This window comes from Scyliorhinus canicula, chromosome 3 (assembly GCF_902713615.1).
Source record: "Scyliorhinus canicula chromosome 3, sScyCan1.1, whole genome shotgun sequence".
Lineage (NCBI taxonomy): Eukaryota > Metazoa > Chordata > Chondrichthyes > Carcharhiniformes > Scyliorhinidae > Scyliorhinus > Scyliorhinus canicula.
Window position 1 is genome coordinate 125227399 of NC_052148.1, and position 27686 is coordinate 125255084.

Sequence of the window (27686 nt, forward strand, 5' to 3'; positions counted from 1 at the left end):
TAATGCAGGAGGTGGGGGAGGCGTCGGTAGAGGAGCTGAAGGCTAAGTGGGAGGTGGAGCTGGGGGAGCAAATTGAGGAGGGGACATGGGCGGACGCCCTGGAGAGGGTGAACTCCTCCTCTTCATGTGCGAGGCTTAGTCTCATCCAGTTCAAGGTGCTGCACCGGGCCCACATGTTCGGATCTAGGATGAGTAGGTTCTTTGGGGGGCGAAGACATGTGGGTCAGGTGCTCGGGGAGTCAAGCGAACCATGCCCATATGTTCTGGGCATGCCCGGCACTGGAGGAGTTCTGGAAGGGGGTGGCGGGGACGGTGTCGAAGGTGGTGGGATCCAGAGTCAAGCCAGGCTGGGGACTCGCGATATTTGGGGTTGGGGTGGAGCCGGGAGTGCAGGAGGCGAAAGAGGCCGATGTCTTGGCCTTTGCGTCCCTAGTAGCCCGGCGGAGGATCTTGCTGCAGTGGAAAGATGCGAGACCTCGGAGTGTGGAGACCTGGATTAATGATATGGCGGGATTCATTAAGTTGGAGAGGGTCAATTTCGCCCTGAGGGGGTCAGTACAAGGGTTCTTTAGAAGGTAGTAGCCTTTCCTCGACTTTCTGGCTCAACGATAAGGTACTAGGTCAGCAGCAGCAGCAACCCGGGGGTTGGGGGGGGGGGGTGTTTAGGGGGATAGTGTTTAAGTTAATTTGCTTATTGTTAATTTATTCTGTTGTTTATTGGGGTTTGGGGGGGGTGGGGGGGTTTGTTACATGCGTTGTTACGGGGGTCGGGGGGCGTTTATTATTATTGTTATTATTGTTTTGTTGATATATATTTTTCAAAAAATTCCAATAAAAATTAAAAAAAAAAAAAAAAAATCCAAAATGCTGGATATTGAAACAATGGCTGCCTCAGGCAAACCAACCCAAAACCACTGGAAGTACACCATGGGTGAAGTATGTCAGACCAGGTTTCAGCCACTAGAGGGAAATATGGTGGGCTCTCTCTCGCTTGGAACAAGTGTATTATCCGGTTTGGAAGCCGCCTTTACTAAAACGTTAACAGAAAACTGGATCTCGTAATAATTGCAACATCTTCTCCATCTGACCACACCCAAGATATCAGCTAATCCAAAATGGCTGCAACGTTTAAAAATCTATGCCTCCAGGGAATCAAAGGACACTGAACTGTATATTCTTTGTACTTTAAAAAAAATGGGCTCACGTTTCCCTTATTTAAAATGCCTGTGGATGCGTCACATTACGTTTTTACTATTTATTCCCGTTGGTTTAATGGTTAAAAAATCTGCTCTTTCTTCGACTCAATAAGACTTCGTTTTGTTTTAAATATTTTTATTCTCCTCCTTTTTCACATTTTCTCCCAAATTTACACCCAACAATAAACAGTAACGAATGTAATGTCAATCTCCATATCAATAATGATCCCATCCTCCCACCAAACCGCAAACATTGGCCCACATGTTAACATAAACAAATGACAAAAAGTAATCAGGAATTACCCATAGTCACCATTAACACATAGAGTCCCCCTCCCCCCAATCCTCCAAATGTCCGATGTAATCCAATTCTCGAAAGTGCATAATGAATAACCCCCATGCTGTAGAACCCCTCTATCCTTCTCCTCGGTTCAAATTTGACCTTTTCAAGCGTCAAGAATTCTAGCAGGTCCCTCCGCCATGCCAGGGCACAGGGTGGAGAGTTGATTTCCACCTGAACAGGATTCGCCTTCAGCCAATCAACGAGGTGAAGGCTATAACATCTGCCTCCACGCCTGTTTCCAACCCTGGCTGTCCGACACCCCGAATACAGCCTCCTGAGGGCCCGGGTCCAGTTTCACGTGCGCCACTGTAGAGATTACCCTAAAAACCTCCTTTCAGTAATCCTCCAGCTTTGGACAGTACCAAAACATATGAACCCCCGCAACGTTCACAAACATCTTCTACCACCTCAAAGAGCCAGCTCATCTTTGCCCTTGTAAGGTGTGCTCTACACACCACCGTCAGCTGTATCAGCCCCAACCTCGTACACGGAGCGCCTCACACCAGAACCCCTCCTCCATACCCTCTCCTAACTCTTCTTCCCACTTTGCCTTGATCCCTTCCAGCGGCGTCTTCTCCTCCTCCAAAATAGCCCCGTAAACCGCCAATACTACCCCTTTCTCCAGTCCCCCTGTTGTCAGCTCCTCCTCCAGCAAAGTGGAACTCGGCTCCACTGGGAAGCTCTGTATCTCTATTCTGGTAAAAGTCTCGAAAGTGCATGTATCTAAATATTTCCCCCTGCTCCAGCCCATACTTCGCTCCCAGCTCCTTCAATCCTGCAAACCGACCCCAAGAAACAAGTCTTTTAGTGTCCTTTCTCCTTCCATCTCTGAAAATTTCCATTCTACTTCCCTGGCTCAAATCTATGGTTCCTCTGAATCGGCATTTCCCTTGGCTCTGCCCCCAACCTGAAGTGCTGGCGAAACTGCCTCCACATTCTCAACAAAGCTATTACAACCGGACTCCCTGAGTATCTCCCCGGGGCCGTCGGGAGCGGCGCTGTCACTACGCCTTCAATCCTGACGCTCTACTCAAACTCTCCTCCATTACAATAAGACTTTGTTTAATTGACTTCTAGGCCGGGATTCTCCCCTACCCGGCGGGACGGAGTGGCATGAACCACTCCGGCGTCGGGCCTCCCCAAAGGTGCGGAATTCTCCGCACATGCACCACTGTGTCAGCGGTTGCTTGTAAGAGTGATTTTCATTCATTTCATTTCAAAAGTTTCTTTCTATCTATGTCGCTCATAATTTTAGCACGGTAGCTTGAGGATAGCACAATTGCTTCACAGCTCCAGGGTCTCAAGTTCGATTCCGGCTTGGGTCACTGTCTGTGCGGAGTCTGCCCATCCTCCCCGTGTGTGCGTGGGTTTCCTCCGGGTGCTCCGGTTTCCTCCCACAGTCCAAAGATGTGCAGGTTAGGTGGATTGGCCATGATAAATTGCCCTTAGTGTCTAAAATTGCCCTTTGTGTTGGGTGGGGTTACTGGGTTATGGGAATGGGGTGGAGGTGTTGACCTTGGGTAGGGTGCTCTTTCCAAGAGCCGGTGCAGACCCGATGGGCCAAATGGCCTCCTTCTGCACTGTAAATTCTATGAAATTCTATGATTAAGGACTTCTACACAGGGGACAGACTGGCGACCCTAGAAGAGCTGACAGGGAGAGACTGGAACTACCGAACAGACAGGAACTCCGACATTTGCAAATCAAAAACCTTCTCCGCAAGGAGCCGTGAGGTACCCTAGGGCTCGAGACTCAATTTTGGAGGAGTTACTGGACAGGGACAGTCTGGGAAAAGGAAATTGCAGTGACATATATGGACGACATTTAGAAAGTACAGACTCTCCGCTGGACGGAACAAGGCACAAATGGGAGGAAGAGCTCGGGACAGATGTAGGGTGAGGACTCTGGAGCGAAGCACTAAACAGAGCCAACTCCACCTCCTCAAGGGTCAGCCTCATGCAGCTTAAAGTGTAGCACAGAGCGCTCCTGACAAGAACGTGAATGAGCAGGTTCTTCCCAGAGGTGGAGAACAAAGGTGAACGGCGCCAGTGAGGTCCAGCCAATCACTCCCACATGTTCTGAGCATGCCCCAGACTTGTCGGGTTTTGCGCTCCCTTCTTCGAGGAAATGCCACGGCTGTGGGGATGAGGGTGGAGCCGTGCCCGAGAGTGACAAGCTTCGGGGTATCGGACCAGCCAGAACTTCATATGGGGAGGAGGGCTGACGCCCTTGCCTTTGCTTTCCTAATTGCCCGCTGGAGGATCCTGCTCAGCTGGTGATCAGCAGCACGACCTACAATTGCAGACTGGCTAGTAGACCCAGCTGGAGAAGATCAAGTGCACCATCCAAAGGTCTGATGAAGGCTTCCACAAAGCGTGGCAGCATGCAGGCCTTCATCGGTCGGGGCATTGAATATAAAAATTGGCAAGTCATGTTGGAGCTGTACAGGACCTGAGTTAAGCCTCATTTGGAATATTGTGTACAATTCTGGTCGCCACACTACCAGAAGGATGTGGATGCTTTGAAGAGGGTACAAAAGCGGTTTACTAGCACGTTGCCTGGTTTGGAAGGAATTAGCTATGAGGAGAGGTCAGATAAACTCGGTCTGTTCCCACTGGAACAACGGAGGTTGAGAGGCGACCTGATAGAGGTCTAGAAGATTATAAGTGGCATGGACAGAGTGGATAGTCAGATGCGCTTTCCTAGGGTAGGAGAGTCAGGTACTAGGGACCATGGGGAAAAGTTTAGAACCGATGTGCAAGGCAAGTTTTTTTACACAAAGAGTGGTAAATATATGGAATGCGCTGCCTGGGGAGGTGGTGGGAGCAGGTATGATCGCAGCATTTATTAATAATAATAATAATAATAATAATAGCTTATTGTCACAAGTAGGCTTCAATGAAGTTACTGTGAAATGCACCTAGTCACCACATTCCGGTGCATATTCGGGAAGGCCAGTATGGGAATTGAATCCACGCTGCTGCCTTGTTCTGCATTGCAAGCCAACTGTTTAATCCACTGTGCTAAACCAGCCCCTATGTTTGGTGGACACCGGTTAGTTGAAATGTTGCCATGGAGAAGGTCCTAGGGAAACCAAGCTTTTGTTTAGTTGAAAGAGCCGAGGCATGATCTTTTAGTTTACCGAGGACTTGTCTAAATGCCATTTAAGGGGCATCTAGACAAATATATGAATAAGGTGGAAATGGAAGGATATAGACTCCGTAAGTGCATACTGTTTTAGTTTAGGCAGGTACCATGGTCGGCACAGGCTTGGAGGGCCGAAGGACATGTTCCTGTGCTGCATTGTTCTTTGTGAATCTTTGTTGTGACCAATCAAGGAGATTGGATAGAGTGAAGTCAGTTCACCACATCTCACCTGGTCATAACAGATCATACAGAATGCTGTTGAAGCTGTTCAGCATGCACTCAACGGGGGAGAACCCCAAGAATATCAAATTTGAATGGGATTAATAATTTATACTACATTATAAAAAATGTGCTGTTTGGTGGACACTGGTTAGTTGAGATGTTGCCATAGAGAAGATCCTCGGGAAATGTTGCCACCAAGCTTTTGTTTAGTTGAAATAGCCAAAGGGCCTAGACATGTTCTTTTAGTTAACGAGGACTTGGCCCCGTATGCGGATTCTGGCAAGCCTAATTGAGCCCCATTGCAAGACAAGTTGATAATCATGAATTAGTTGTTAGCGCTGTCCAATCGCGAATCCTATCTGATGTTCAACCTGAGATTCTGAATTTCGCAAGTACGGGCTGGTCAAGTATGGTCTGTACTTTGCCTGGTGCGCACAGCTGAAAGGATGTCATGTTTGATACAACCCAAAAGCACTGAGGCATATTGTCTCATCTATCTGAAATTCATACACCACACTACATTTAGAAGTGATGGTAGCATAATGGTAATGTCACTGGAATAATAATCCAGAGGCCCAGGCTAATGCTCTGGAGACTCGGGTTCAAATCCCACCATAACAATGGAATTTACATTCAACTGATAAAACCTAAAACCTAGAAGTGAAAGTTTGCCTGAGATGCCTTCAGAGAATATTAATACAAGAGGTAATTCCAATGTTATGTGACCATTGGTCTCGGACTGCTGAATTTGCACACTGTAGTTTCGCAGAGAAATTCCTCCACTTAGCTTTTCAGCTCTGAAGCTAGCTGGAATTGTTAAAAAAACACTTCAGGCTAAATTATAATTTCAGGTGATTTTTCAAATCTTTTCTTATGGTTTCATTTTCTCTGTTAAGTTTACTTTCCAGCTTTCGCTCGCACACTCCTGTCTTTATTTGCCCTCCCTGCATTTCTTCAGAAAGGCAGTAAGCTAATCCATGCTCCATACACACAGTTCTCTCTCCAATTCTTTCATTCATGTCATTTTCCACTGAACTACTCCACCACCTCTGTGGTACCTTCCTTCTCTGTTACCTGACCCACAATCCATTCTTGAACTCTTTGGGCATGATCTTCCCAAAGGGAACAAAGTGCCCTAGCGAGCGCGTTTAGCCGCGTGTTTCCCGGCACTTGCAGTGCCGAGAAACACATGGCTATTCAACATTATTCGCGTTGAATAAGGGGCCTATGTGCAGATGAATCCAGGCATAGCCCCGTTTTTCACAACAGGGAGCTCCGCTCGCCGGAACTCCCCATTGCAGCAAGATATCTCATAATAATTGCATGAAGATTCAACACTCAGAAAATAAAAAATATTTTATGCAATTGCTGCAACAATCCCCCAATCCTGTAATTCGAACTGCATGCATCCCTATGAACCTCATTAATAGTCTCACTATCAATTAATGTCAAATGCCTCTTGTCATTCAGCCAGTTGTGAGCCTTGTGCAGCGTGCTGAACCTCATCAACAGTCTCAAACCTTCAGCAGCAGACGTACCCTTAACCCTCAGGTCCATGTCCCAACCCAGCTGAGACCTGATGGGAAGAAGTATGCCATTGCACAGCTACTGCAGTAGCCGTTATTATAAAAAGTTCCCAGCATCTCAAAAACAGCTTGAAGATGGAGAAAGCAGGAGAGACAGTGAGAAAGTGTTCTTGTCACACAGGAACCATGAGGAATAAGCTTACCTAATCAAATGCAAGTGCAACTTGAATAATTTATTTATTAAAATTGCTTGTTCACTCACAGCTTAGGGAAAGCTGTCTATACATTGACTTGTATAAGAGAACCTAGATTTTCAATTCTGGCAATGGCAGAAAGCATATGATAGCAGACTGACTGCTTTTTATACGAATAGTTTGATTTTTCTTCCCTGACAATAAAAGCTACCCTAAACTCCTTTTTGATGAAAAATGTAACAGAGAAAACAAAACGCAATAGTTATTGCATGTGGAGACACTCACAAAGTATGGAACAAAGAAGCAGACGAGACTTTGATAAAAAGCATCCAATATGCTGATCCAAAACGTTGATGATAAGTACGCCTACAAAAAGAATGAAGTAAAAAAAGTCAGTAGAACGTCTGTTTATTGTAATTGTTGTTCTTTAAGTTAATAACGCTAAATGTCAAACCATAATTCTCAAACTGATATTGAGTCAGCAATAGTTAGAATGATGAGACCACTTATAAAATGTAAATGGGTGGATAAGTATTATTGTGTTTAGTGAAGAAATGGCCAATTTTCAATTTGTACTCGGGCTCAGTCTTAAAGCTGCAACTCACTCATTGATGACAGGACAATTCTTCATGGCGAGGGACTCACCCCATTTCAACAGAAATAGTGATAGAAACACAGTCACCGAAAGCATAGCCCTGAAAGAATTTTCAAGCAGAGTCAATTTTAATTAAGTTCATTCAAATTTATTTAGAAAAATCAAGGGGGGTTTAAATGTGCCAATACCTAGAATCACAAAATGTTACAGCACAGAAAGCCATTTTGCCCAGTTTATTTGCACAGCACCGTGAAAATGTCTGTCCTTTTTCACTTTCCCTTAAAACTTTTTTCAAATATTTATTAATTTATCCACACCATGGTTCCCAATTCTAATAATCATAACTTGCAGTTATGGATTCAGCTAAGGGAGGTTGCTGCTACTTTTATGTCACTGCAAAATGATTTCCACTGTGTTAAATCAGACTTACAAAGTACTTCGGACATCCCCTACTGGACTTCCCAGGCACTTTAGAAATTTACACTTTAGAAATGTATTTAAATATCCTGAGAGTGATTGTCACAGCAATCATTTTTAAACATTTACAATATACCAACAAGAAGTGCATATAAAAGAAAATGTTGTTTGTCTCCTTTGAAATCTTTTTTTTTTAAATAAATTTCTGTACCCTATTCATTTTTTCCAATTAAGGGGCAATTTAGCATGGCCAATTCACCTACCCTGCACATCTTTCGGGTTGTGGGAGTGAGACCCACGCAAACACGGGGAGAATATGCAAACTCCACATGGACAGTGACCCAGAGCAGTCTCCTTTGAAATCTTAAGCGTGTTTCAAACCTTTTCTCATAATTCTGTTCTGGCAAGCAGGATCAGACTAATAGACCTTCCACTGCTTCCAGATGTTTTCCTGAAGCTTTGGTATGATCAAAATTCAGCCTGACCTGAACAGTGTACAGTGTCAGCATTACAGCTTTAAACTTGAATGCTACAATTGTCATCATTCTGTTTGCTTTGTGGACTTCTGTTTAATACTCTTTAAATATTCTTTATTTAATACACTTTTAAAATACCCTTTAAAACTCTACTAGGTCAGATTTGAGTCTTTCAGCTTCTTCTTTACTGATTTGACACTATATTTTCTATATTCACTATATGAATATTTTCCCCAGTTTTTCTCCACTGATTTACATGACCAGAACTGTACGTAACACTTCAAATGGAATATAATCATCACTTTGGTGCTCATCTCTAATTGCTCTTGAGAAGGACAATCCCGTATAATGAGACTTGCCAATTACCTTCACATCCCGCAAAATAATAAAAAAACGATGCTTCAGGATTCCTTCCGTTTCTATGTGGGTAGGAATTAATTTTAAATGGTTAAGTATTTTCAGTAAGTTGAGCTCCACATGAATAAATTCAATAGATTGAGGACAACAAAAGTTAATCACTATTCAAGATTACTTAATCAAACTTAAATGTTCATATATTATTAAACATTAATACCTTAGAATCTTGCCCACTACTGTAAAGTTCTGGTAGTTGGAGGAGAGTCTCTGCAGAAACATCTTTATCCAGGATGCCATAGATAATTGGTGGAACCGATGTGAAGATGAGGTTGAAGAGGATGAGAATCCAATAATCAATCATTGATGTACCAGAAAATCCACAGAACAATTGGTACCAGAACAGGAGATTCACATAAGCCTAGAACGCAAGTACATTCATATCAAAATAAAGGGCATAAAAGAAAATATTAAGGTAGCTAGAAATCGGAAATAAAAAACACCGGAAACCTCAGCAGTTTTTCTGCAGTCACAGGGAGTCAAAATGTTAACAATGCTTCTCTCTCCATCAATGCTGCAAGGCCTGCTGAGTTTTTCCATTGTTTTGTTTTTATTTCAAACTAAATGGCCTATATTTGAAAGATTAAAACTTATTTCATCCAACTGTATTTTCACATGAAACTATAGTTTTTGAAATTAATTGGGGGCTAGATTTTATGGGGTGCTGTGGTCTTCATATCCTGCCCTGGCTAAAGGGTTGGGCAAGAGCCCACTCAAAAGAACGGCTACCCCTGAAGACTCAAAAATTTGTGGGTGAGGGGAACCTTTGGTGGTGGTGAGGGGTGGGGGTGGGCGTGAGGGGGGAAGGATTTTAACACTTTGGGAGGGAGGCCATCTGATTTCCATTAACAAAGAACACCCTGACCACCACCAACCCACGCAAGGAAACCAGTGGGGCTCGCGACTTCACGTGGGCCTCAATTGGCCACTGTTGGGCAGGCTGCCCAATGCCACCCCGATCGCTGACAAAGTTGCGCAGGGGGATATGGAGTGCACGCTACCTTCTGATTTTACATGCCACCCTGCCTTCAAACCCACCATAGGAGAGTGTAAAATCAGCCCATGAATTCCAATTGTCAACTGTATAATATTTTTCAGTTAGTGGAAACCACGGGTTTATTAAAACCACCTGTTAACCAAGAGAAGACTGCTGAACTCAATCTAAAACACAACTGCAATTGATACTTTTTAAGGAAAAAGGTTAAATAATAACACATAAAACACAAGACAAATCAATCATTTTTAAAGAATGCACAAAGCAAGTTGATGTATGTGACTAAAGGAGTTGCTGAGGGTGCTCATTTTTAAAGCATGAAATCAAGCTATGGAAACATCCATATTACTTGTAGGAAAAAGCAAATTGTATTGTTACAAAGCAGGACATTTGAAATTGAAAAAGTAAGTTGCGAACTGGTTTGAAACAAAACTTCAACACACAAGAAACTAGCAATGGTGAGACAAGTGGATCAATTTGTTGCACCGCTATTCACATGGAATTTTCCCATCTCACCAAAACCAGCTCAGGAAGCCATAAACAGAGATGTCTGTATCATTGGTAATAATCATAAATGGTCATCAAATCTGACCCACACCACTGAGGTACAATGGCTACAATGTTAGCAGTTTAAAATGAGATTACCCTCCTGTCCACAGTTAGGGGTACTGCAAAATTAACACGCAATGGAAAGCAAATCAAAATGAAAGGAGCATATGAATGGCCAAAAGTGGGGAAATGATCAACTTGCATATTTTAAATATATTTCAGTACATAAAGTGTTATATTATGAAATAGATTAAATGTGTCCCCATCTTGCGATTGTTTAGTGTATGGTGACAATTGAGTAACTTTTCCACGTTTGTCCTGTATATTATTAGCTTTCCCAGTTATGGAGCAAACATAGTACAATGTCAAATTGAAGACTGCAGCCTAGGTCTGTTTTCCATCTAGTAGACAAAATCATTAAATCAACCAGTATTTTGGCAACTCAGCCAATAACACTTACCACGTTCTTGTAGAAGAAGTAAAGTATCATATTGGCAAGTCGGGTGTAGCACCAGTGACCATGGACAAGTAGCAATTTCTTTAAATGCTTAAATCGAGAAATTGCAAAGTCACTTGACATTACTGCCTGTAAAACAATTAATGACAAAAATGTTTGTGTGTTCAGTCAATAAACATGAACCCACCATTGTAACTGGTGGAATTTAAATAAAGTTAATAAAACTGGAATATAAAGCTAATTTCAGTAACAGTGACCATGAAACTTGGTAATAATAAGTGACCATGAAATTATTATCGAAAACCTATCTGACTCTCTAATGTCCTTTAGGGAAGGAAATCTGCCATCCTTAGCCGATTATTCCAGACCTACATCAATGCGGTTGACTCTCAAGTGCCCTCTGAAATTCCCTAGTGTGCCATTCAGTTCAAAAGGGAAGTAGAGATGGGCAACAAATACTGGCCTTGTCAGCGACACCCATGTCCCATGGAAGAATAAAACAATGGAATTCAGTTGATTTTTGTGTGTTGTGAAACAAAATGAACCTGTGACATAGACCAAGTCAGGGAGAGAGAGTGATTTAGGTGCTAAAGAAAATTAGAGTTAGGAGAGAAAGTCCTGAGACACAGTAATAATACCCAACTTCTGAGCCAGGAGCTAAAGATTCGAGTCCTATTCCAGGATTTGATGCCCATGGATGGTCGACAAAAGGTTGATTATTAACCTGGAAATGCACCTTTGACAGGGCAGGAAGAAAGGAAGAAAGGGAGGGCGAGAGTAAGGGAGGGCGAGAGTAAGGGAGGGCGAGAGTAAGGGAGGGCGAGAGTAAGGGAGGGCGAGAGTAAGGGAGGGCGAGAGTAAGGGAGGGCGAGAGTAAGGGAGGGCGAGAGTAAGGGAGGGCGAGAGTAAGGGAGGGCGAGAGTAAGGGAGGGCGAGAGTAAGGGAGGGCGAGAGTAAGGGAGGGCGAGAGTAAGGGAGGGCGAGAGTAAGGGAGGGCGAGAGTAAGGGAGGGCGAGAGTAAGGGAGGGCGAGAGTAAGGGAGGGCGAGAGTAAGGGAGGGCGAGAGTAAGGGAGGGCGAGAGTAGGGAGGGCGAGAGTAAGGGAGGGCGAGAGTAAGGGAGGGCGAGAGTAAGGGAGGGCGAGAGTAAGGGAGGGCGAGAGTAAGGGAGGGCGAGAGTAAGGGAGGGCGAGAGTAAGGGAGGGCGAGAGTAAGGGAGGGCGAGAGTAAGGGAGGGCGAGAGTAAGGGAGGGCGAGAGTAAGGGAGGGCGAGAGTAAGGGAGGGCGAGAGTAAGGGAGGGCGAGAGTAAGGGAGGGCGAGAGTAAGGGAGGGCGAGAGTAAGGGAGGGCGAGAGTAAGGGAGGGCGAGAGTAAGGGAGGGCGAGAGTAAGGGAGGGCGAGAGTAGGAGGTAAGGGAGGGCGAGAGTAAGGGAGGGCGAGAGTAAGGAGGGCGAGAGTAAGGGAGGGCGAGAGTAAGGTAGGGCGAGAGTAAGGGAGGGCGAGAGTAAGGGAGGGAGGAGTAAGGGAGGGCGAGAGTAAGGGAGGGCGAGAGTAAGGGAGGGCGAGAGTAGGGAGGGCGAGAGTAAGGGAGGGCGAGAGTAATGGAGTGGCGAGAGTAAGGGAGGGCGAGAGTAAGGGAGGGCGAGAGTAAGGGAGGGCGAGAGTAAGGGAGGGCGAGAGTAAGGGAGGGCGAGAGTAAGGGTAGGGCGAGAGTAAGGGAGGGGCGAGAGTAAGGAGGGCGAGAGTAAGGGAGGGCGAGAGTAAGGGAGGGCGAGAGGTAAGGGAGGGCGAGAGTAAGGGAGGGCGAGAGTAAGGGAGGGCGAGAGGAAGGGAGGGCGAGAGTAAAGGAGGCTAGATAAGGTGAGGGCCGAGTCAGTAAGGGAGGGCAGTAGTAAGGGAGGGCGAGAGGTAAGGGAGGGCGCGAGACGTAGAGGGAGGGGCGAGAGTAAGGGAGGGCGAGAGTAAGGGAGGGCGAGAGTAAGGGAGGGCGAGAGTAAGGGAGGGCGAGAGTAAGGGAGGGCGAGAGTAAGGGAGGGCGAGAGTAAGGGAGGGCGAGAGTAAGGGAGGGCGAGAGTAAGGGAGGGCGAGAGTAAGGGAGGGCGAGAGTAAGGGAGGGCGAGAGTAAGGGAGGGCGAGAGTAAGGGAGGGCGAGAGTAAGGGGAGGGCGAGAGTAAGGGAGGGCGAGAGTAAGGGAGGGCGAGAGTAAGGGAGGGCGAGAGTAAGGGAGGGCGAGAGTAAGGGAGGGCGAGAGTAAGGGAGGGCGAGAGTAAGGGAGGGCGAGAGTAAGGGAGGGCGAGACGAAGGGAGGGCGAGACGAAGGGAGAGAGGGACGAAGGGAGAGAGGGACGAAGGGAGAGAGGGACGAAGGGAGAGAGGGACGAAGGGAGAGAGGGACGAAGGGAGAGAGGGGCGAAGGGAGAGAGGGGCGAAGGGAGAGAGGGGCGAAGGGAGAGAGGGGCGAAGGGAGAGAGGGGCGAAGGGAGAGAGGGGCGAAGGGAGAGAGGGGCGAAGGGAGAGTGGGGCGAAGGGAGAGTGGGGCGAAGGGAGAGTGGGGCGAAGGGAGAGAGGGACGAAGGGAGAGAGGGACGAAGGGAGAGAGGGACGAAGGGAGAGAGGGACGAAGGGAGAGAGGGACGAAGGGGGAGAGGGACGAAGGGGGAGAGGGACGAAGGGGGAGAGGGACAAAGGGGGAGAGGGACAAAGGGGGAGAGGGACAAAGGGGGAGAGGGACAAAGGGGGAGAGGGACAAAGGGGGAGAGGGACAAAGGGGGAGAGGGACAAAGGGGGAGAGGGACAAAGGGGGAGAGGGACAAAGGGGGAGAGGGACAAAGGGGGAGAGGGACAAAGGGAGAGCGGGACAAAGGGAGAGCGGGACAAAGGGAGAGAGGGCCAAAGGGAGAGAGGGCCAAAGGGAGAGAGGGCCAAAGGGAGAGAGGGCCAAAGGGAGAGAGGGCCAAAGGGAGAGAGGGCCAAAGGGAGAGAGGGCCAAAGGGAGAGAGGGCCAAAGGGAGAGAGGGCCAAAGGGAGAGAGGGACAAAGGGAGAGAGGGACAAAGGGAGAGAGGGACAAAGGGAGAGAGGGACAAAGGGAGAGAGGGACAAAGGGGGAGAGGGACAAAGGGAGAGAGGGACAAAAGGACACAGGGGGAGAGGGACAAAGGGGGAGAGGAACAGAGGGAGAGAGGAACAGAGGGAGAGAGGAACAGAGGGAGAGAGGAACAGAGGGAAAGAGGAACAGAGGGAAAGAGGAACAGAGGGAGAGAGGAACAAAGGGAGAGAGGAACAAAGGGAGAGAGGAACAAAGGGAGAGAGGAACAAAAGGAGAGAGGAACAAAGGGAGAGAGGAACAAAAGGAGAGAGGAACAAAGGGAGAGAGGAACAAAGGGAGAGAGGAACAAAGGGAGAGAGGAACAGAGGAAGGAAGGGAGAGAGGAAAGAATGGAGGGAGGGAGAGAGAGAAAAAGGAAGGGAGGGAGAGAGAAAGGAAGGGAGGGAGGGAGAGAGGAAGAAAGGGAGGGGGAGGGAGAAAGAAAGGGAGGAAAAAAGGGTGAAAGGGAGGGAGGGAGAAAGAAAGGGAGGGAGGGAGAGAGGAAGGGAAGGAGAGAGGGAGGAAGGGAGAAAGAAAAGGAGGGAGGGAGGAAAAAAGGGAGGGTGGAAGGGGAGAGAAAAAAGGGAGGGAGGGAGAAAGAAAGGGAGAAAGAAAGAGAGGGAGGGAGAATGAAAGGGAGGGAGGGAGGGAGAATGAAAGGGAGGGAGGGAGGGAGAATGAAAGGGAGGGAGGCAGGGAGAGAGAGAGAGAGAAAGAGAGAGAAAGAGAGAGAAAGAGAGAGAGCATTTTGAACGGGTGGATGGAAGAGATTTGGAGGGACAACCTTGACAGCAGCAAGTGGATGACCTAAGAAATTTCAACCCTTATATGAATTGTTGAAATGGTATTCAGGCCAAGTCATTAATCATCCAAATTTGGTAAATATCTGTGGGTGTAGAAAGGAAGTGGACTGAAGGTCGGTATAGATTATAAGTAACTGAGTTAAGTGTACTTTTAATACCTTTAACGTAACAGATATTTGAGGTAGAATGTAGTATTAATGTTCTTTGATTTTTGTACAGTAAAATATTTTGATTTAAACCATGAACATTTTGGTTTCATTCTTTTAACTAAATACCTTCATTTTTGGATCTAAAGGAAAACATGTTGCTGGTCTCTACTGAGGTCATAACAGAATGTAACATATATATTGCTTATATGTTTGCTTGACTATGGCCTTTAATGGCTTACCGCAAGAGGGACAACATTTAAAACTTTATCTTGATCAACATTCAATTTCATATGTACTGGGAGCGCCCCCCCCCCCCCCCCCCACCCCTTTATGTTTTCAGAAGGAAAGCAAAAAGAACAGGCTGATATTCCTTTCTGCAGCATTTGGGTTGTTGACCTCCATCTGGCAAAAAACTGAATTATAATAATCTTTATTCTCACAAGTAGGCTTACATTAACACTGCAGTGAAGTTACTGTCAAAAACCCCATGTCGTCACATTGTCCCAAACACAGTCTGTTTGGGAGAATTCAGAATGCCCAAATTACCTAACAGCACATCTTTCGGGACTTGTGGGAGGAAACCGGAGCACCCAGAGGAAACCCACGCAGACACGGACACGGAGAACGTGCTGACACTGCACAGACAGTGACCCAAGCCGGGAATCGAACCTAGGACCCTAGCGCTGTGCAACGGTGCTAACCACTGTGCTATTATGTCGTCCTTTGCTGTCTTTTACAAATTGTGTGAACCCCCATTGATTCCATCTGGACTACCCACTGTCTCAGGAAGACAAACAGCATTGTCAGAGACTCCTCACATGCAGGCTTTGCCCTCTTCTAGACCCTTCCATCAGGCAGAAGATACAAAAGTCACATCCAGTCATAGGATCAGCTTCTTCTCCACAGCTATCAGACTCCTCAATGACTCTCCCTTGGACTGATCTGTTCCTGTAAGAACACTATTCACGAAGCCCTATGCTGCTCTTGTTTGGCCCTTGTTCCGCACTGTAACTAATCACTATTTGTCGATGTACCATTTGTCAATGTACTCTGCCGATTATTCTTTTTTTGTCTACTATGTACATCCTGTGTACATTCCCTTGGCAGAACAATACTTTTCATTGTACTTCGGTACATGTGACAATAAATATCAATCAATTAATTATAATCCAAATATTGCTAACATAATTCAAAGTCATGAATGTATTGAGTGTGCAATTTGTGGCAAAATATAAACAAATATTAGAGAAAAAAGATGTTGCATTTTCTTATTTAATTAATTAAAAAATTTACAGGCAACAGGATGTGAATTCCAATCAATTATCCTGGCATGGAAATGGAGTGGTTAAATAATTGTTTGTAAAAATTAACAAAGTTTTCAAAGCAACTAAGTGGAACACTTGTAGTCTTTGCAATGTGCCATAGTTACATTATTAAAGTATATACACACACACACACATATATTCACTGTATCATTAAAATAAACACCACTCTAAAATTGTGAAGAATCCTTGGTGTACATGTTGCATATTTACTTTCAGCTGTATACACACATATTGTTGTAACTTTACCTGCATCCCTTCTTGACCAGAAATTCCTATTCCAACATCAGCAACCTGAATCATGCTAACATCATTGGCACCATCACCTACATTGAAAATCAAGACAGGTTTAAGTTAAAACAAGAGTGAAAACAAATTCAATAAGTTTAACAAGCACTTTTCATAAACAGACCTATTTATTTGGAGAGGGAAAAACGAGCCAGCATTTGTCATGACATGTTACAATTGGAAACAAAGGCGTGTTTTCACATGCTTGAACATATCTTTCTTAAAAACATTACTAGTTCAGAAGATTAAAGTATACAACAATATATTGCATGGTGTGTCATTAAGCAAGTCAGTTAGAAGTTTGGTCCATTTTCAACAGTGGGGCACTGGGCCGAAGAGGAGGAAAAATTAGTCAAGGTAAGATATGTCAGAGGATTGTCAGTACTCTTGGAGAAGATTCCAGTATGAGTCTCTGCTCTGAAGAGAAAAGCAGAGAAAATGTAGTGGGTACAAATATAGTTAAGCGCAAATGCAGGATAGAAAATAAGAGTAGGCCTTCGAGCCTGCTCTGCCATTCATTATGATCATGGCTGATCATCCAGATCAGTAACCTGCTTCCACTTTCCCCCATAATTCTTTGATCCATTTATTCCCAGGAGCTATATCCTTCTTGAAAACATACAATGCTTTGGCTTCAACTGCTTTCTGCGGTAGAGCATTCCACAGGCTTACCACTCTTTGGGTGAAGAGTTTTCTCCTCATCTTAGTCCTAAATGGTTTACCCCATATTTTTAGACTGTGACTCCTGGTTCTGGACTCCCCTGCTATTGGTGACATCCTTCCTGCATCTACCATGTCTAATCATGTTAGAATTTTAAAAGTTTCTATGAGTTTCACAGTCATTATTCTAAACTCCAATGAATATAATTCTAACTGACTCAATCTCTCCTCATAGGTCAGTCCCACCATCCCATAAATCCCCCTATGTCCAAAGATGTGCAGGTTAGCTGGATTGGCCATGATCAATGTGTAAGTTTAAGGGGATAGGGCGGGGTAGTGGGCCTAGGTTGCGTGCTCGTTCGGAGGGTTGGTGCAGACTCAATGAGTCAAATGGCCTCCTTCTGCATTGTAGGGATTCTATGAAATTAGTCTAGTAAACCTTTGCTGCATTCCCTATATAGCAAGAACATCCTTCCTCAGATAAGTAGACCAAATAGTGAAAATCTTTATACACAAAGCAAATCTAAAGCCATCAAAGTACACAACAATGGTAACCAATAGAAGGCCTCCAGATATTCTACTGTTTCATACAAATGAATTAAACAACTATTCTGTTCATCAAAATATAATTACTGGTCATTAGAAAATAAGCTGGCCCATCTATTTTCTTTTCCTTCTTCTTTCAGCCATTTCAAAGATCCACTAGACGCAGATGGAATCATAGATAGAATAGTTAAAGTACAGGAGGTTGTCATTCAGCCCAACTTATCGGTGTCAGCTCTCAGCAAGAACTCAACTAGTTCCATGCACAGCAGATCCCAGCCCCCCTCCCCCACCACAACCACCCCTTTCCCCATAGACCTACAATGACTTTCTCTTCAGTTGGTTATCCAATTCCCTTTTGAAAACCACGATTGAATCTGCCTCAACAACGCTCCCAAGTAGTGCATTCTAGATCCCAACCGCACACTTGAGTGAGAAATGTTTCCCCATAGTTCTTTTATCAATTACCTGAAATCTGTGTCCTCCCATTATCAAACCTCCCAGCAATGGGAACAGTTTCTCCCAAACAACTCCAACTGGATCACTCACAATTTTGAACACCTTTATCAAATCTCTTCTCAATCTTCTTTTCTAGAACAAGAATAGCTTCTGTTTCTCCAATCTATCCATGTAACTGGAGTCACTCATCCTGGAATCAGAATTCCATTTTGTTTCTTCACCCTTGCTATTGCTTTGATATCTTTCCTCAAGTGCTGTACCCAGAACTGGACAGAATATTCCAGTTGCGGTCAAACAATGTTTTATAAAGGTCAACCATAACTTCAATTTATGCTCTATGCCTCTAGTTTCAAAACCCACAATGCCACATGCTTTTTTAACCTCATCCTCAATCTGCACTGCTAGGTTCACTGATTTGTGGACGGGTGACTCTGTTCCTGCACTCTCTTCAGAATTATATCCTTTACTGCAGTGCTTCCCAAATCTTTTCCTTACTGTGACACCATTTAAAGCTTGGAAATTAGTGTAACCCAGAGTGAGAGTGAACGAGAATTGTTGAGTGGGGTGGGTGGTAGGAAAAGAGAGGGCAAGGAGGGGTAGGCGAGCAGGGAAATTGGTTTAAGCAGGAACTGATGGTTTCGTCTGCAACCATTTTGAAAATTCTGATGAGGCCTCAGAACTAAAAATCGTGTGGCATATGTAATAGAGCCTCGTCATTGATACTAAGACTGTCCTACCAGAGTCTCTACTCAAGTTGCAATTACTGCTTTGGTGCTTGCAACAAAAAACACAGGGGTTGTGACCGACAGCTTGGGAACCCGTTTTATTGCCTCTCCTTGTTCATCCTACCAAAATGCTATTATTATTGATCATTGCAAAAGAAGCTGGTCCATCTTCTTTCTGTTCCTTCATCTCTCAACAATTCCAGGGGAGGGAGGGATGAATGGCAAGTCCATTATATGGCACTTTATCAAATACTTTTTGGAAGTTCATAGACCACATCAAATACAATGTCCTCGTCAACCCCCTCTGTTATCTCATCAAAAAAAAATCTAAGAAGTTAGTATTTGCATTTATCAAGCTTTGACAAAAATAGTTTTGTTAAACAGTCTTCAAAAAGTTAGCTTCGTTCTTGCTCCACAGATGCTGTCAGACCTGCAGAGATTGTCCAGCATTTTGTGCTTTTGTTTCAGATTCCAGAATCCGCAGTACCAAATCTGTGCTGGCTTTCTTTAATCAATCCACAGACATTCAAAGGACTGTTAATTCTGCTTGGATTATTGTTTCCAAACATTATCCCACTGTGACAGGCCTCCAATTCCTGTTTTTTTTTGAATAAGGGTGTAACATTTGCAATTTTCCAGTACTCTGGCAACACCACTTCTCTAAGGAGGATTGGAGGATTTTGGCCAATATACCCGCAACTTTCACCCTTGCTTTCCTCAGCATCCTTGGATGCATCCCATCTGAGGCTGGTGACTTATCAACTTTAAGTAAATCCAGCCTTTCTTATACTACACTGTTATCAATATTTAGCCCAATGGTGTCTTAACAACCTCCTCTCTCACAATGGCTATGGCAGTATCGTCTTGCGTAGTAAAGACAGATGCAAAATGTTCATCTAGTACCCCAGCCATGCCTTCAGCCTCCATGCATCGATCCATTTTTCAGTCCCAAATTTTTCCCACACCTACTCTTAGTACTCCTTTACTATTTATATGCCTATAGAAACTTTGGAATGATTTTATGTTAGCTGCCATTCTTTTCTCTTACTCCCTCACCACTTTTCATTTACACTTGCCTTCTGAACTTCCTGGGCAGGTTTCTCCATCCCGCCGTGCCAGATTTCTGGTACAGCATGCCAGAAGGATGCTCCATTTCGCCAGCTTGTCAATGGGGTTTCCCATCGTGGGGCAGCTCCATGACGTCGGGAAACTCGCGGGATGCCGGCAAAACGGAGCATCCCCACGGCGGAGAATTCAGCCCCCTGTATTTAGCCTGGTCACACTTGCACTATCAACCTAAATTGGGCTATACCTAAACTTTCTTTTTAAAGGGAGCCCAGTATTCCATTGCAGTTTTGCCTGATAATCTTACATTCCAATTTCCCTGGGACAGATCAGTGCTCATCCCATCCAAATTGGCGCTCCTCCACTAGATTGCTCCTTGTCTGTTGAATTACGCAGGGAACTTTAAGGATTGTGTCTCAGGAGAGCTGCAAATAGAAGTTTATGTAAAAATATTTACTCAAAAAAGGATCTTAAGCAACTGCACAATCTTTTCAGCACAGAACGTATTCCCCAGAATAGATAACAGATATCTCATGTAACAAGCTGTGACGTTTAAGAGTTTTGTCCTATCACCATGAGGCTGACTCTAAGGTGGTGAAAAAGTTGCCAGCTGCTGTCTGGTTAAGAAATAGAAGAAGTGAGTAATAAATTGCTCTTGCACACCTCCCCACAGATGTTAGCACACCAATATTGTTTGTACAAAGCAAAATACTGCAGATGCTGGAAATATTAAATAAAAACAGAAAATGCTGGAGATACTTAGCAACATCTGTGAAGAGAGAAACAGCTAATGTTTCAGGTCAATTACTTTTCATCATTCTGATCAAAAGTCATTGGCCTGAAGCAATAATAATAATATTCTTTATTGTCACAAGTAGGCTCATTAGCACTGCAAAGAAGTTACTGTGAAAAGCCACTCGTCGCCACATTCCGGCGCCTGCTCGGGTACACAGAGGGAGAATTCAGAATGCCCAAATTACCTAATGGCATGTCTTTCGGCACTTGTGGGAGGAAATCAGAACACCCGGAGGAAACTCACGCAGACAGAGAGAGAACGTGCAGACTCTGCACAGACCGTGACCTAAGCCAGGAATCGAACCTGAGACCCTGGCGCTGTGAAGCAACAGTTCTAACCACTGTGCTACCCTGCCGCATAAGATTGGTAGTGACCAGGGAGAAAACTACCTGTGGACCCTTCTGTCTTAAAAAATGCTTGGAAGTTCAATGGAGAATATCTTAAAAATGGACATTTCATTAAAAAGAAAATCAAAAAAAGTCTCATTCTGGAGACAATGCTAAAATTTCTTCCCATTTCTTTTGATCTGTTATGAAAACATGCACACTTATGCACAAGGGAAACAAAGATTTATTTACTGGGCACCAGTTTTATTGAAATGATTAACTAACAATGGAAGCGGGAGACTACAAATAAAAGATAGCGTCCAATCAGTTTAATTGCAGTGAATACTAAGGAATCCAAGCCAAGCCAATAAAATCTGAAGCTTCTCATTTAGCATCTCCTTAGTGTCTGCGTAACAAAGTAAATGATAAGCAGGATTCCACCCAGTAGCCCTTTAAGAACAAATATATCTGGAGGTAAAAAGCCTAAATAAGTAGAAGTCTTCCAGGACGGTCAACATTTGTAACTATCGAGTAACACTCCCTTTAAATCATACTCTTGATTTTATTAAAATAAAAATTCACATATTTCCCAATGAGCAGATTTCAGCCAGCTGGCCAACAAAGTGTCCTGCTGGGAGGTCCAGGACACTTTGAGGGGCCAGTGTCATGAGCATCAGAATGGTGGGGCTGTGTCCAGAGATGAAGTGACTCAGGGTAATAGATCATTGTGCACTATTTTGGGATGCTGCTGCCCTATTTCCACAGCTGAAATGCTTGAAAATTAACTCCATAGATTCTTTAAATAAAGAAGGTAGCAGAATGCTATATCTTTAGTCATACATGACATACCTATGAGTAGATGTGAAAGCTACTCCAGTTGTTGAGGCAACTAGCATAGCTTTTAAGGGAAGCCTAACTACACAAGGAAAAAAATGAATAGAAGAATATGTGGATGGAGTTAGATGGAGGGTGGGAGGAAACTCTTGTGAAAAATAACCACTAGCTAACCACCAGCATGGAGCAATTGGGCTGAATAGCCTGCTCCAATGTTGTAAGTACAACTGCATGTAACTGTATCAATGTTAATAGCACGTCAGTAATATGCTATTCAGAATGGATTTTAAGTTTTGTTATGTAGAGGGAGACAGCAAGAGGAGAAAAGTGTGACTCTTTCCTTACTCCCAATGGGGAAGTGCTTGGTCCTATGATTTATCAGAGATATTAAAATATGGAAATTTTACATTTAACATTGCACAGGTCAAATCATGCAGAAGTGTATCCAGCAAATATGTTGCCATTTATATATATTTTTAAGAACTGCCATTATAACAAAGTTACTTAATAAAGACTACTCAGGGGAACTCCATGTTACTTATTTACCTATTGCTAGAGTCATGACTTTCAGCTTATCACGCACTAAATGGACGATTTTGCTCTTCTGCAATGGTGTTGATCTGCAGCATATAACTGCACGGCATTTTTTAGTAAGTTCCAGAAATCTATCTTGCAGACTTTCATGCAGCACAAATTCTAAGGTTTTTCCATCAATCACCAGACCAATAGGAGGCTTGGCCCCACTAGTTAAGGAGATAGGATGAACGCTGACATCGCAAGTGCTCCTTTTAGCAGTGGTCTGCTCTGTGATTTCTGCCATAATCTTATTAATCAAGTCTTCACATGCTTCCTGTAATGAAAAGAACAGATGAGCAAAGTCCTGGAAATTTTGGAACAAAAAATCTCATTAGGACATTTGACAGGAATGCTATACAAAATCAAGGTATTCTGTTTTGGAACGGGATGAGACACAAGGGAAAGACTTTGATGTAGGATAGGTTCCAAGATCACATGGAGTCCTTTGACTGTCACTTGATAATAACCAAGCACCAAAATTGGTTGTGTGGGGTGAGACAAGAAAATTTTGGGTGTTGGCTAAAGAGCCAGGAGAACAAATAAAATTGGTGATTGATATACTGATCAAACGTTCCCTTGCACCAACTCTGGGTATCGGAATGACTAGCCTCTAACTCACCAATGCTCAATGTGGTTCTGCCATGACCACCCTGCTCAAGACGTCTACATGGGCTGGCACAAACATAAGAACATATGTACTGGGCAACAAGTTATGATTGTTCGAGCAATAGTCACATCCACTTAACAATGAAAAAGATACACAGTGCAACGCAAGGACATTTCTTTTTGAAAATAAATTTAGAGTACCCAATAATTTTATTTTCCAATTAAGGGGCAATTTAGCATGGCCAATCCATCTAACCTGCACATCTTTGGGTAGTGGGGATGAAACCCACGCAGACACGGGGAGAATGTGTCAACACCACACAGACAGTGAACCTAGACATGACTAAGTGACAATGATAAGTGTAGATATACACCACCAATAACATTTAGTGAAAATTCAAGAAGATGCACATTCCTTTTAAATATTTTACATGATGGTGAACATGAATTGTAGAACTATCAAAGCAATGTCTGTAAGTGAGAATCAACATATCTTGTATTCAATTTTAAAGCTAGCAGCATTCTAATTATTATACATCATATACATTTTATTTAACTTTTTAAAAATTACAATGATAGTTAATTCTGCTTTTCTTTACAAGACTATTAAACACATGGAAACAGGAGAATGTGAACAGCAGACAGAAAGGAATTACAATAGGTGGAAAACAAACTGAAAATGCTGGTGGCAATCAGCATGTCAAGTAGCATCAATGGAGATAAAAGATAAGTCAATATTTCAGATTTGGGCTCTTTATCAGGACTGTAAGATATTGAAGGCAACTACATTTATAAAGGAACAGAATAAAAGGGAGGGAGAAGAAAAAGCATAAAAATAAGACAAGAAAATAAATGGAATAATCTGTCAAGTGCTCAAGTAGAAAACAGGAGTTGGTTGAAGGGCAGAACCGATATATATAGTATACAAATATTATGCAAAGATTCAAAGCAGACCAAGAGAGGGCTGTTAGAAGGCAGCTTCACAGTACATCTCAGTCCTTACCACCAGAGGTTGCCCTACTCTGCACTTGAAAATTATCATGGCATTTTCAAACAACTCAGCCACACCAGTGATATGCCAGACTGAGATATAGTGATCTTTATTAATGTCACAATTAGACTTACATTAACACTGCAATAAAGTTACTGTGAAAATCCCCTAGTGACTACACTCCGCCGCCTGTTCGGGTACACTGAGAGAGAATTCAGAATGTCCAATTCACCTAACAAGCCCGTCTTTCAGAACTTGTGGGAAGAAACCGGAGCACCCAGAGGAAACCCGTGAAGATACGGGGAGAACGTGCAGACTCTGCACAGAGTGACCCAAGCCCGGAATCGAACCTGGGACCCTAGCGCTGTGAAGCAACGGTGCTAACCACTATGCTACCGTGCCGTGAGAGCCATCAAGAGCGAGGATCAGAAATTCAAATTAAAAGTTCAGGTTTTAAAAGTACCATGTATCATCATTAAAACCAGTTAAAACATGATGCTTTTTCACATTAAGTAAAATTTCCATCCTTCGTTTCCTGGAAGCAAATTCAGAACTTTCTCCAAATTATAAAGGTTATTATTAGCTATATTGTGCCAAATCAGAAAAAGTTCAGAGCAAATAATCATGTCAATCAGTGTGGTTTGGGCACATATTGTCACTATCTTGCTTCAAAGACAGAATTACATTTGCAATTCATTTAATTTTTGACTGTAAACAATGGTTAAACTCTTTTGGAAAAACAGATCACCACATGTACAGGAGCCAAACATATTGGATTGTTGGCTACATTCAATCAACTTTGATTCATTACTCAAAGTAAAGGCAAATACAAATCAAAACAAAAAGAGTTGCTTATGGTTTATCCGGTGTAATAAAATTAAGCACATTTTTAATTGTATTAGGTTTGTTTTCCCTAACTTAGGGAGGGTGGGGGGCTTTAAGGAGGGGGGAGGTGGCTTTCACTTTGTTGACTATATATACATAACACAGAAACAAATTTTAAATTGCATAATTTCAAATAAAATTGGAACATCATCCTCATCAACATGACCACAAAACTGTTCCTTTTGACTTTTAATTATTTTAACAAAGTTCTTGAATGACTGAGCATAGCGAGCATAGAAAATATAACTGCTGCAATGGCTCATCGGTTCAAAGAGTTGCCTATTTACAGAAGATTGCAAATTCAAATCCTAGGGCTACTGTCACTCAAATCAGCTGTCTTCACTAAGTTTAACCCTCAGCTATACAGCTTAAATGCGCTGCAAAGATCCATGTTGAGGAAAAACAAGCATTCCATTCAGTTGCTGCTTTTAGACAGTGATAGCAGGTATGGGGAAGTGCATAGCCCATCAAACTTATCAACTACTCTCCACCCGATAAAAATAGTGATGAAAGGTATAAGATAATGGCTTGAAAAAAGTGATTGCGCAGGGGAAAAAAGGATTAAAAATTGGAAAACTTGAACACAAAACCTGAATCCGGCAAAATATTGCAAATGAGATCAACTGTTTGTTCAGTTCTCAGAAATATTTTGCTTTGGGCCTGGAGATTTAGAGTGAAAGAACCACTTGATCCTCACCTTTGTTTGAACGCACATAAATCACTTGCCACCTATTTTCATTTCTCTCTTTTCGTATCCACATACAAAAGAATGTTCCCATTAAAAAATTGTTCATAGCTTACCTGTGCTGAGGAATTATGCTGATACTATTACAAAACTGCAATGAAAGTAACATTCATTATATAGTTCTGTAGCAGGGGTTTTACCACAAACTGTAAAAATATATTATACACAAGGCTTTCAACACAGGGCATCATGTTTTCTAGGAATTGCACCTATATGGGAAAATCAATTATACTGTTCGTTTTACCAGTTATGCCGGTACATAGTCCTACTTTTAACTCCAAATAGAAACCGACAACTTTCTTCTCTTTTTTAAAAAAAGAGCAATTTAGCGTGGCCAATCCATCTACCTGCACATTGGATTTGGATTTGTTTATTGTACCGTGTACAGAGGTACAGTGAGAAATATTTTTCTGCAGGCAGCTCAAACAGAGCATTAAGTACATGAAAATGAAATAAAATAAAAAGAAACTGCAAAGAAAATACATCTTTGGGTTGTGGAGGTGAGACCCACGCAGACATGGGGGGGGAACTATGCAAACTCCACACAGACAGTGAGCTGGGGCCGGGATCGAACCCAGATCCTCAGAGCCGTGAGGCAGCAGTGGTAACCACTGTGCCACCGTGTAGCCCACGAAACTGACAACTTTCTTCAATGCCCCTTCTCACCTTTGTCATTCACTTAATGTTTCAATCGATCAAGTTGCTCCTTACAGATATTTCCCAGCATAAAGATACCAATTCTCCTCAGAGGATATGCCTTGATATACCACTGTTGGCTCGGCATCAGCACGCACCAACATGCATATCACCACCCATATTAGTGGATGGAAACATCAGTCTTTGTTCAACTGAAGGTCTAGGCTGCCCATTGAGATAATTTCTATATCTTTGTTCCCTTCTCTGCAGCCTCCTGTTCCTTCTTCCTTATTCTTCCTCTCCTCCACCCTCACCTACCATCAGCCAGAGTGACTGCGGCAGCTCCTACTACTACTTTGATGACTTATATTTATACAATGCCTTTAACCTAAAATACCAGAAATGTATTTCTCCAGAGCATCAGAAGAAAATTTGGCACTGCACCGCATTTGGCAATATTAAGGCAGTTGACCAAAAATATGGTCAAATAAGGTGGTTTTCCCAGTGTCTTAGAACTAGGATGGCATGGTGGACAGTGGTTAGCACAGCTGCTCCACAGCACCAAGGACCTGGGTTAAATTCTGTCCTTGGGTGACTGTGTGGAGTTTGCATTTTCTCCCAGTGTCTGCGTGAGTTTCCTTTGGGTGCTCCAGTTTTCTCCCATAATCCAAAGATGTACAGGTTAGGTGGATAGGCCATGTTAAATTGCCCCTTAGTGTCCAAAGATGTGCAGGTTTGGTGGGATTATGGGGATAGCGCAAAAGGCAGGGGAGTGGGCCTCGGTAGGGTGCCCTTTCAGAGGGTCGATGCAGATTTGATGGGCCAACTGGCCTCCTTCTGCACTGCAGGAATTCAATGGCTCTATGAAAAGGGAGTGAAAGGAGAGAAGTATACTGAGGGAATTCCAGAGCTTAGGGCCCTAGGAAGCTGGAAGCATGGCTGCCAATGGTGGAGCAATTAAAATTGAGATATTCAAGAGAAAAGAGTATAGGAGTGCAAATATCGGGAGGGTTGCGGGACTGCAGGAGATTACAGAGATAACTCCAAGGGTTAGATTTTGAGGAAAGATTATATGAACTTGATTTCTATTCCTGAATTCAGATTAAGGTGCAATATGATTGAGGTTTTTGATGGGGTATCTAGAGAGAACTTTTCCTACTGGTGGAGTGTCCAAGATTGGGGCATAATCAGAGCTAAGCCATTCAGGAGATAAGGTTACACTTACACTTCCTCATGTAAAGAGTAGCAGAAGTGTGGAAATCTTGCTATGCCACAAAACGCAGAAGGTGATATCTCAATTCATAATTTTAAACTTGAGATGATTGATTTTTGCTAGCCAAACCTCTATACTGCACTTGGTTGTTACTTTTCATGTGGGATGTCTACCGGACTACATATAAAACGCATATTCTACTTGCCCATGACTTTCTGTGATTACATTTATGCCTCCTATCTCTGTCAGCCTTTTCTTCCTAATGTAAATTCCTATGTCACACTTCTAATAGGTTTTTCTTAAATAAACCTGCTACGCTGACTGTCCAATTGGCCTCCACTGGTTTGCTTCTTCTCTCTCCTGATTTTCTGACGTACACCTCATCCAGCTCTGATGTCACTTTCTCCCTGATGTGGTCACAGACAATCCCAACATCCATCCCTATTGGC

General features: G+C 43.5%; 1 protein-coding gene across 5 annotated transcripts in view; it reads right to left on the minus strand.

Moving 5' to 3' along the window:
- Nucleotides 1–27686, minus strand: part of LOC119962941 (probable phospholipid-transporting ATPase VD) — a 363410-nt gene that overhangs the window by 20084 nt on the left and 315640 nt on the right. For 4 of the 5 annotated variants that reach the window (XM_038791265.1, XM_038791266.1, XM_038791263.1 and 1 more), the window contains 5 exons: nt 22132–22435; nt 16139–16215; nt 10534–10659; nt 8691–8891; nt 6914–6994 (listed from right to left, as the gene is read on the minus strand). In XM_038791265.1, coding sequence (XP_038647193.1) covers nt 6914–6994; nt 8691–8891; nt 10534–10659; nt 16139–16215; nt 22132–22435 — 789 coding nt within the window. Of the gene's footprint in view, nt 1–6913; nt 6995–7025; nt 7324–8690; nt 8892–10533; nt 10660–16138; nt 16216–22131; nt 22436–27686 lie in introns of those variants that run through there. The other variant, XM_038791267.1, reaches the window with a different exon arrangement.